At 57.8% G+C, this 10,612-nt stretch overlaps 2 protein-coding genes across 5 annotated transcripts; one reads left to right on the top strand and one right to left on the bottom strand.

Moving 5' to 3' along the window:
- Window positions 1-265: 265 nt before the first annotated feature.
- Fkbp2 (FKBP prolyl isomerase 2) lies at window positions 266-2,990 on the top strand. Of its 4 annotated transcripts, none has more exons than XM_021642247.2 (6): window positions 266-424; window positions 1,673-1,841; window positions 2,158-2,270; window positions 2,388-2,434; window positions 2,734-2,769; window positions 2,845-2,990. In XM_021642247.2, exons 1-6 carry the CDS (start codon window positions 327-329, stop codon window positions 2,904-2,906), a joined length of 525 nt encoding a protein of 174 aa, XP_021497922.1. In that variant the 5' UTR covers window positions 266-326; the 3' UTR covers window positions 2,907-2,990. The 4 variants fall into 4 exon arrangements, with proteins under 4 accessions (XP_021497922.1, XP_021497924.1, XP_060241661.1 ...); XM_021642249.2 differs by lacking the exon at window positions 266-424 and adding an exon at window positions 877-1,007; XM_060385678.1 differs by lacking the exon at window positions 266-424 and adding an exon at window positions 951-1,033.
- A 419-nt stretch (window positions 2,991-3,409) lies between these two features.
- Window positions 3,410-5,815, bottom strand: Ppp1r14b (protein phosphatase 1 regulatory inhibitor subunit 14B). Its single transcript, XM_021642260.2, is given in 5 exon segments — window positions 3,410-3,752; window positions 3,845-3,877; window positions 4,103-4,186; window positions 5,253-5,641; window positions 5,644-5,815. Coding segments are annotated over 5 exon segments (609 nt in total). The 5' UTR covers window positions 5,678-5,815; the 3' UTR covers window positions 3,410-3,683.
- Between the last annotated feature and the right edge of the window lie 4,797 nt (window positions 5,816-10,612).

The raw sequence follows: 10,612 nt of genomic DNA, 5'->3' as shown, positions 1-10,612 counted from the left end.
GCAGCCAGCTAAGAAGCGGAGGACCTACGATTCAAACCTGGGTGTCGCTCCAAACCCTGGGCTCTTTTCACAGCAATTAGCCGAAGGCTAGACACGACGACAGAAGAAACCAGCACGGCGTCAGCAAGAATCCCTCTGGGCACGAGCACTCTTACTTGCTAGACCATGTCACCTTGGCCAGAACTGCCTCCTTTCAGCCACCATTTTCACCAAGCCGGACAGGTGGCCTGAGCGCCGGAAGTGACGCTATCACGTAGTCACTCAGGAGGCGGGGCCGAGCACGAAGCCGCGCGCTGAGAGTGCCGCAGCGGGTTTCGGACGGTCCAATGAGGGCGGGCAGCGTGTCCCGCCCTGTAGCGACGAGGACGCGCCTGCGCAGAGGCGACAGCACGAGCGGGATTGGCTCCGGGGGCGCGGCGAGGAGGTGAGCGGGGGGCCACAGCCCGGGCTGGGGGATCCGGGTGCAGGAGGGCAGCCTGGGGCAGGCCTGTTCAGAGGGCCGGAATCCGCGTGCCAGCGAGGGACAGCAGACGAGGGGATCGGGGCTGGGGTCCTGCGTCCGGCAATGCCGCAGGGGGCGGGCTCTCACGCCGTACGGGGCGGAGCCCTGCGGCTCGGGGCGGGACGCGGAACCGCGGTGGGAGGGACAACGGAGCCAGGGCGAGTGGAGGGCGGAACGAAGTTTTCCGTAGCTGGGCTAGGGGGACTGGAGGGCGGGGTCTGGCGTTTAGAGGAGGAGCTGGAGCAGGTGGAAGGTGGGGCGTTGGGGTCGGGGGCGGAGGGCGAGGGAGCCCAAGCGTTAGGGGCGGGGCTTCAACCAGTGATTGGCGTGGCCCCCGCGCTGGAGAAGGGGTCTGGCACTGCCGAGGGCGGGGTTGTAACTCAGGGGGCGGAGCCGCGCGCCCTAGGAGGCGGGGCTAAGGAGCCTTGCGGCGAGCTAAGCCTGAGTAATGGCCCGGGGCGTCCACGAGGGGGCGGTCTACGTGGCGGCCGCGCCTGGGGTCGCGGTAGGCCGAGAACTCCCCCTGGAGAGGTTGTGTGGGTGGAGCGGGTTCGGCGCCCTGCTGACTCCGGGCCAGTGTGGGTGCCCCGGAGGCCCCCGAGAGCTCAGAGCTGGGGGGGAGCCCCTGGCGGAGGAGGCGCGGGGCCGGGCTGGGGGGTGCCTCCGGAGGACCGGGGCTCCCCAGAGCCGCCTAGTGGAGATGTGTGGGTGCCTCGGGGCCGGCCGCCTGCAGCAGCCGCAGAGGTGTGGGTGTGCTGGACAGGGAGCAGCTGGGTGTGGCGAGAGTGGGGTCGTTCGGTCGGGACAAATCCGGTGCAACCAGATAGGGTTTGGACTTTGCGTAAAGGGTCTGGCGGGAACTGAAAAACGGAAATGGGGACCGGGAGGGAGAGGTCTGGTAGTGAGCAAAGGGGCGGGGCCCTGGCTGCTGTGGCCTCCCCTGACCCCCTCCCCTCGCTGCTGGGGTCCTCGGCCAAGCCCCCTTCTCACTGGACTGGTAAGTGTGGCCGAAGAGCCCAGGGGAGAGGGTGGTGATCCAGGACAGTGGGATTCCCTAGGAACAGGCAAGATACAATGGGGGTGTCATCCTCCTGATATCTACTTAAGTTCCATGATTGTCCCGTCTCCCCTCCACCCATCTTTTGGGGATGGGGTGGCCTGTGCCTACAGAGACATGAGGCTGAGCTGGGTCCTGACAATACTGTCCATTTGCCTGAGTGCCCTGGCCACGGCCACGGGGGCCGAAGGCAAACGGAAGCTGCAGATTGGAGTGAAGAAACGTGTGGACCACTGTCCCATCAAGTCTAGAAAGGGAGATGTCTTACACATGCATTACACGGTAGGTATCAGGGTCGGGCTTCTGGGGCTTTGAGAGTTTCTGGAAACCAGAAAGGACTTTTGGAATCTCCATTCTTTTCCCAATTAGGTAGATGACCTTGAACACATATCCCTTTGGCCTCTAAGCTCCTTTCCATGATTCTGTCTTGCCTTTCAGCTAGGTATCAGCATGCAAATTACTGCCCATAAGCTACCCAAGACATTGTACCTTTTAAGGAACATGACCACCAGTGCTGCGTCACCACCTTGGGGAGAATGGTTGGGTGGGAGTTCTGGGATGGTCACCTCTCCTTACTAGTTTTCCCATGGCCCCACAGGGGAAGCTGGAAGATGGGACAGAGTTCGACAGCAGCCTACCACAGAACCAGCCCTTTGTCTTCTCCCTCGGCACTGGCCAGGTCATCAAGGGCTGGGACCAGGGGCTGCTAGGGTGAGTCTGGGGTACAGGTTGCGGTGATCCAAGAAAGGAGCTGTGGGAGGAAAGGCCCAGTTGTGGGGCAGGGGTCTCGGTGCTTCACCTGCTGAGCGTGCATGCATCATCCTGCAGGATGTGTGAAGGCGAAAAGAGGAAGCTGGTGATCCCATCTGAGCTGGGTAAGAGGCCCTTGGGGTTGGGTGGGTAATGGGGGGGTTTACATGTGCCTAAAGAGGGGTCCAAACTTGAGCTTCACTGGCCCTCACCTATAGTGGATATGGTGTATGCCACGTCTACATGTGACTCGTGTTCAGCAGCCAGGACTGCCTTGTATTCAGCTGCCAGGGACCTCTGGTGTCCTCACCCTTCTCCATCACACCTTCCATTTCTCCCTGCCTATTGCAGAGTCATCCTTTATGTGGGCCAGAAGGGAGCCTGGCCACAACTTACTTTTCGTGTCTTTGTGTCTTTTCAACAGGGTATGGAGAGCGGGGAGCTCCCCCAAAGATCCCAGGTAATACCCTTAACACCTCCACCCATCATTCTCCAGGGTCCCGGGGCCCAGTCTGATCACACTTCTCCCCCCCAGGTGGAGCAACCCTGGTGTTTGAGGTGGAGCTGCTCAAGATTGAGCGACGTTCAGAACTGTAGCAGGCTGCAGAGGGGTAGGAGGCCCCTGTCAGGGACCAGACTGTTTTAAAACAAAACAAACAAAAAAACCCTTTAAAACCCCAAGAGTGAGTCTGTGTTTCTTTGTGGATTCTAAGAGACTTAGATTAAGACCTTAGCTTCAGCATTGGGGAAATAGCTCAGGAGTGGGGCAATGGTCTAATGTGAATGAGGCCCAAAGATGGATCCTCAGCATCGGGGAAGAGAAACAAAACCATCTTCAGTCTCATCTTCCCTGATACTTGCGGAGCCTTGAGGTCTAGCCTCAATAGCCTGGAGATCCTTAACCAGTGCAGATAAGAAACTCTCAAGACTGCTGGTAGCAACACTGCTCCCCAGCCAGTTGGAACACCGATCTGGGAGCCAGCATGGGTTATCACCATGGCTACATGAACTACAAGAAGGGCTGTGGTCACCTGGGGAGTAGCTGAGCTGGTAACAAATGTAGAGCAGTGTTGTCCCCTGTAAAAGACCAGCCAAGCCTGTTAGCTGCTCCAAAGGCATATCCTAGCTTTTATTTTTAAAGGGCCTGCGCCGCAGAGTCAATATAAAAACACAAAAAGTCCCATCAGTTTAATAACAATAAAAAACCCCAAAAATGGAAAACTGAGGGCAAGGGAAGTGACCCCTAGGCAGGGGCATAGGGATCCCTGCTCACGGCACCAGGCCTGGCTGCAGGGTCCCCCAGTATTGCTGTTGCTACGAGGTTGGGGGCCAGCGATTGTCCTGTGGGAGCCACGGCCATCTGAGTCAGGACCCTTACTTCTTCTGAGGTGTGCTCAGCTTCTGCATGCCCCGGATCTTGTCCAGCAGGCCAGAGATGAAGGCCTAGATAGGAAGGGGCCATCAGGGAGGCCAGGGTCCAAGATGATAATCTTCCACACATACATACCCACCCAAGGTCAGAGAAAGTGACTTACCTCAGTGGGTTTGTAACAGTCAACTAACAGCTCCTGGTGAGGGAAAACACAGTGAATTCTTGGGGACCAGGGCTCACTGTTCACCTATACCCTCCCAAGGGACTGAGGTTACCTAGGAACATAGCTAAGTTCCACGAGCCTCATTTCTTCAGAGGCGGATGATGACCCAAAGCAAAGAAGGTACGGCACCAGGGCCCAGCTTCCCCAAGGTGCAGTCAGTGTCTCCAGGCATTTCTTCACTAGCCGACCTCAGCTTACCTTGACTCTGGCAGCCCGGGTGTCATCACTTTCCATGTCCAAGAGTTCATCCACATCTATCTCGAGCTCCGGGATCTCCTCTTCCTGGGATAGGGGTGGGTAAGGATGGACAAGAGCCTCAGCCAGGAGAGGGTGTGGAGAGGATTCCCTGCCCAACTCAAAACCAGACCAGCCCTCCTTGCCCAGCAGAAGACAGCTGCTCTGGGAAGGAAAACAGATCAGGTCTGTGCCAAGGCAAATTGCCCAATGAGGGGGAACTTCCTGTCTCTGCCAATGGGCACCAGGGGCGCCAGACAGACAGGGCTGGGGAATCTTGGGCTGTGAACCCAGCAGATGTGCCTTCTCAGCATCCGGGACCTCTAGCTCACCAGAACACTGGTAGGGCCAGCTGTCCCAATTCATCACAGCCCCCTCCCCTCCCCCAAACACCTGTCACAGCTTCCTGGGAGGGAGGAGGAAGTGAGGGTGAGGGGTCAGTGGGAAAGACTCCCGCTTGATAAAGGGGGAAACAAAGAGCCCATGCTTTGAGGAGAAAGGGGTACACCCCCCTCCCCAAAGGTGCAGCGAGCACACTTGGAGCCAGTTGCATTACAGGGCTGGGCTAGGGTAGGCATCACAGGGCAAGCCCACTCCTCCACCCTACCCCTGGGGGCCTGAGTCACCATCTGAACAAGCAGGGAGTCATGGGGTGGAGAACCAGAGCCGCAAAAGCTGGCTAACCTGTCTTCACAGACAGACTGGCAGGCTAGCCTACTGGAACAACTCGGATCCATTAAAACACTTGAAACAGTTACAGTTGCGGCTTTCAACTAGTGTCTGTGCGAGCCCAGACCAGACTAACCACATCAGACCCTTCACTGTCAGCCCAGGGCATACCCCTGCCTCCAGTCCCAGGGCAGGCTCTCTATCCCTTCTAGGCCTGGGGAGGACACCATGCTTATTACCCCGGAGCAGTACCACGAAGGACGAAAGGTCCGGGACTAGAGTGACTTAGGTCAGGCAAGAAAAGGCACACACTGGGGGCGGCGAGTATAAGAGGGCTGGCTTAGCGGAGCTCGCACTGACTGCGGTGACAGCCTAACGGTAGGGTTTCCGAGCAGACCGGGCTCGGGTCCGGTTTTAGGGTGTCGGCGCGGGGTAGGGGGCACACCTGGCAGTCGTAGAGACGCGTGAGCTGTTCTAAGATCCACTCCTCCAGGTTGAGGCGCTTCCGTAGCTCCTTGCGGTCGTACTTGACGGTGACCTTCCCTTGCCGTCTCACCGGGCCATCGTCCTCTGCGCCCCCTGGGCCTTCGCCGGCGGCCCCAGGGGGACTCTGGAAGTAGACTCGGGGCCCTGTGCTGCCACTGCCCGGCCCGGGGGCCGGAGCAGCCAACGCCGCGCCCCCCGCGGGGCCGCTGTCCGCCATGGCGGCCGCCGGGGCCACGTGCGCGCTCGGGCCCCTCCCTGCGCCGCCGCCTCCCGGCCGCCCGCCGGCTGGCTCCCGGCCGCTGGCTCCGGTTAGCTCGCGGGCTCCGCTCCGCGCGGCTCCGCGGCGAGGGCGGCGGCGGGGGCGCCCGGGGGCAGCTGCAGCATGCGGAGCCCCCGGGCTTGGCCTGGCCGCGCCCCGCCCCCTCCCCACCGATCCGCCCGCCCTTTGTCCCCCGCGGCCGCCGCCCGAGCAGCCGCCGCCGCCGCTTTCTCTGTCTTGCTCTCTCCCCCCGCCCCCCGACCACACCCCCTTAAAGGGCCAGCCCCACTTCAGACCCCCCTCCCCCAACCCCGCCTCCTGAAAGGGGATAGGGGAGGATCTACTTCGCGGGGTCCAAGGCTGTCGGTCCGGGCTCCTGTAACTTAACTTCTGGCCCCAAACCTAGACGTCCAGGTGGCGGGTGCCTGGGTCTGCACGCCCGCTAGGACGTCTTCTTCTGACCCTGTCTCATTCTGTCTCTGAGGGACAAATGCCAGGCGGTCTAGGCAGGAGGCCGAGTGGGCGAAGATCCGGAGAGGAACGTGCGAGACCCTTGGTCAGCAAGGGGCGAGAGGACTTCCGCGCGCCGGTCGACACGTGGACAGGGCTTCCGGGGATGGGGGAGGTTGCAAAGGCGTCTAGGCACTGCCCAGGTGCCGGGACGCCCTACTCGGTCGGGTCTCAAGCCCCTCAGAGGATCCCGGGGTGGGGGTAGAGTTGGCCTTTTGGCTTACAATAGCCAGGACCTGGGACGACCACCGCCCACCGGCTGAGATGGCGGCACGCGGGGCATTGTGGGCAATGTAGTCCGCCCAGCTTTGCCGCCCGCCGCGAAGCACAAACTTGTTTGGGGCGCGCCCTACGGGGCTGGCGGGGTTGTCCTGGGCGCGGCCTTGGGTGCCCCGCAGCTTGAGCGTGTGCGAAGGAGGAAATTCGGGTGCCAAAAGCTAGCGTGTGGGGAAGCTAAAACTCATGATGATAAAGGTAATAATATCAGTTGATCCCAAAGGAGCATTTATTCGCCCCCCGCCCCCCCGGGGGGCCTCTTCTGCTGTGAGGGCAGCAAGCCAGTTTTCCCAGTAGCTTTCCTCCAACTTTCACACTTTAGAAGGCCACATTTCTTTCTTCCTTCACTTTGTCTGCATCATTAAATTGTTTCATTCATTCGTTTGTCCTTCTTCTAGACAGTGAATTTTGGTGGCCGAGAGCTCTGAGGACTTTCTTTGCTGATGCCCAACTTGGGACGGCATGCTACTTGTCACACTTACAGGCCTTAGGAAACTGCTGAGTACCTAGAGAACCCCAGCTCCTAAAACTCAAGACTCAAGCAAAGGACTCCATTCTATTGGTTGAACAAACGACCGTAAAAATATGATGGACTTTATCTGAGGGCTGAAGGAAAACCCCGTGGAAATTTTAAGTGTGAGAGCACAGAGTTAAGTCATATCTAGGGGGAGCTGGGATTTTGAGCTCAGGCTGTGTGACACACGCCCTGACACACTAAGGCAGAGTTTCTGCTAGTACCCTCTCCCCCATCCCACCTCATCCCACCCCACAAGGTTGCATTGCACTTTCTGGATGTCTCTATGGCTGGCTCCTCCTCTTCATTTCCAAATAGTCTCAGGATTACAGGCTCAACGGGTTGTAGCCCTGATGCTGCAGAGAAAAAAAAGCCCCTGAGTAGGAGGGGTTCAGAGCAATGTTTTGGTCCAGGGTCACACAGATGGTACCGCATCCAAACTCAAACCCAGGATTTTAGGCTCCTTTTTAATGCTACTTTTTAAAAAAAAAAAAAAAAAAGATTTTTTATGTGTATGTTATAAATGTTTTATCCACTTGTATGCTTGTGTACCACCATGTGTTGTGCAAGTCAGAAGAAAGTTTAGAATTCTGTGGAACTGGAGTTATAGATGTATCTGAGCCACCATGTAGGTGCTGGGAATCAAACCTGGGTCCTCTGCAAGAGCAAGTGTTCTTAACTGCTGAGGCATCTCTGTAGACCCCTCAATGCTGTTTTTGGAGAGAAGACACAAAGGCTAGGGATGTAGGTCAGGGGCAGAGCATTTGCCTGGCATTTACAAAAGCATGGGTTTGAGTCCCAGCAGTGTGAAAAATAAAATGAAGGGGGACAGGTCTGGGGAGGCAGCTCCCTTGGTACCGTTTGCCTAGCGCGATGCCTTGGGTTTGATCTCCAGCACCACACATAGCTGCTTGTGGTGGTACACACACTTAGAATCACAGCTGTGGAGGCAGGGGGCTTGGAAGTTCAAAGTCATGCTTGGCTTCTTAGTAAGTTTGAAGCCAACGTGGGATAAAGGAGACAATAAATAAGAAATTAAGTAAAATGAGAAGACAGGTAGGGAATGGTGTTTGTGTGTGAGGATGGGAAGTGAGCTGCTCTCTGAGAAGACTGGCTGGGGCCAGACTCCCCTGGTTCTCAGGAGAGGAAGCAGTGGAGTAAACTGATGTTCCCTCCCTCCCCGGCCCGTCGCACGACATTAGCTTCCCTTCAGCTAGCCTGTGAGGCCAGGGAGGTTGGCTTCTGCTATTGCCCTGTAGGGCATGTCAAGCCTGACCTCCCCTTCCATGCCTGAACTAATAGGAGAGTCACTTTTCCCAGGACCAGATTCCCTGCATGCACAACTCGCCCCAACAAGGGCAGAGCAGCTCTTTTTCAACACCAGCATTGGTTTGTACCTTGAAGGAACTCACAGATTAGAGACATTTTAATGGTCTCTAGTGCCCGATAGACACTGTGAGAGTGCAGCCTATGAGTGAAGACCTTCAACCCCGCCTGTGCCCCCAAGGTGACTAGACTGAGCACGGACTTTTCAGGCCCTTGACCTTCACAGTTCATGTGAAAGTCTTCAGTTCAGCTCAAACACCAGGTCCTTTCAGGGGCATGCCCATCCTGCTTTCCCCTCTGGCCACCTCCTGTGTTATCCCCAGGGCATCGTGGTTTTCCTGGGGATGGCTGCTCTGTCTTGTCCCTTTCTGTGACCATTCACTGTGAGAAGAAAGGTGGGTCTGCTGGCCCGAAGCCTTCTTGAAATCTGGGCTGTTTAAACAGAAGCCTAGCCTTGGAGCACAAGGGGTTGGATTCAAGTCCCAACTCTGCCCAGGAAGTGGGCAGATCACACAGGTGCCAGGAGCCTGTACTAGGAGGCAGCGGATCCTGACCTCCCTGTGACCCAGAGGCTCTGGAGCCTCTGCTATGCTCACCCACCAGCCCTCCTAAGATCAGAGTGTGCCTAGCCTCTCATCCAGCCTCAGGCTGTAGCTTCCTTTTCCTGTGCTCCACCTTTTCCAGCCCCCTCCCACCAGAGTGCAGCTAAGGATGCTTGAAGCGCCTCCCTGAAGCAGAGGCCCTGGGGAGGGACCCGTGGGCCCAGACCAATCCCTTAATCAAGGCTAGAGGCCGGAAAATGCTGCTTTCGTCCCCCCATTACTGCTTGCCGAGAAGCCCTATTACCATTCCACGGCGGGAAGAAAGTGTTCAAGGAGGAGAAAGGAGCCTTCTAATGGGGGGCTGCCTGGCCTCAAGAGATTAGTGGTGGGGGAAGAGGAGGGCCTGGCCCGACAAACAGCTTCCATCCTGTTTCCCAGGGACCTGCTTCCAGAAGCTTCTGGGAAGGTCTCCTTGCAGAAGGCATAGTTTCAGGCCCTGATTCCAGGTCCCCCTGACCTTAGGGTTGGTGAGCAAGGTCCCCTGTGCCTTTCGTTCCTCCTTCCTGACATTCCCACAGGTTTCTTTCCTAGCTGTCACATTACTTAATAGAGGGTGTGTGTTTTTATTCCACCTTGACGGCTGGGGCTGGCTTTGAACAAGGGGGTCCTGGCTTTAAACCCAAGCCTGTGGGTACAGAGGCCAACCACCATTCTGAATGGTTCTGTTCCCCAGAGGAGGTTGGTGGCACATGGAGCTCTGAAGGGGTATTCCTTTTAGTGTCCTGTGAGAGGATGTGGAGACTCACAGGCCTGCACCTCCCTATCTTTTTATTTTTTTATTTTCCTCTTACAGAGCGGGGAGCAGAGGCAGGAAGTCAGAGTTAGGGGTGAAATCCTTACAGGAAGCTGTGTGACCTTGGGCAAGTCCCTTCCCCTCTCTGGGCCTCAAGTGGAGATAATAATCACAGACCACAGCTAACTAGACTCATTAAGTTTGCCGCCATTATGGTGGAGAGTTGGAGAACAGCCAGTGCCAGACAGGGCTCCTCTTGAGGCCTGACAGCCCGGGGCCAAGGCGCCAGTAGGGAAGCTCCTCCTTGGCTGACCCTCCTCCCCCAGAGCCAGCTCCAACTCTTTCTGGGTTTCTAGGTGACTTGGCTGGCCCCTCTGGATGAGTTCTACTTTAAACTTGCTGCTGCTGCCTCCTCTGTATTGGGGGGGCTCCCACAGGGGCCCCCAGGCAGGAGCCCCCCCCAGCCAAGCCCTGCGGGAGGGGCCGCAGCCCCCACCCCCTGCCGGTGCCCATGCGCCTGCCCCTTCTGTTCCTCCGAACGTTGGAACACAGATTTCAGGGCACCTACTGCGGGCCAAGGCGCTGCACAACCTCTCCTTTGGGGACACCCACGAGGCTTCTGTCCCCTCTGGGCAAACAACCATCCTTTACTATGCAGTTTTCAGCTAGGAGGCTCACAGACACTGGCTCCCATCACGGGGTCAGCAGCACAAGAACTGCGCCAAGGTTTTCTCTGGAAAGCCAGGATGCCTGGGTCCTCAAAGGAGGTGGCAGCTCCAAGCCTCCCAGGGTAGGGACGGGGGAGGGGCGTCTGCCGGCGGGAGGCCCATTAGCCAGCTAAGTGCTCCCTGGGAGGGGGGACTGCGCTCCAGCAGGAGGGGTGGAGGCGAAGTGAGGGCACGCGGGTGGGGTGGGATGGAGAGAGATGGGGTGACGTTTCCTGAGCTCAGTTAAGTGCGGCAGGAGTCGGGTGGGAGATAAGGCTCTGCGTCCCCCAACCCTTATCATCTCCGCCTTAAATACTCTGAGCCCACAACCGGCTGACCTTGGCCCACGTTAAGCAGCTCCAACACCCGTCCATTCAGGTGCACCCTCAATA

The sequence above is a fragment of the Meriones unguiculatus genome, chromosome 1, assembly GCF_030254825.1.
Source record: "Meriones unguiculatus strain TT.TT164.6M chromosome 1, Bangor_MerUng_6.1, whole genome shotgun sequence".
In the NCBI taxonomy this organism is placed as follows: Eukaryota; Metazoa; Chordata; class Mammalia; order Rodentia; family Muridae; genus Meriones; species Meriones unguiculatus.
This window is presented reverse-complemented; position numbering and strand designations above follow the sequence as displayed.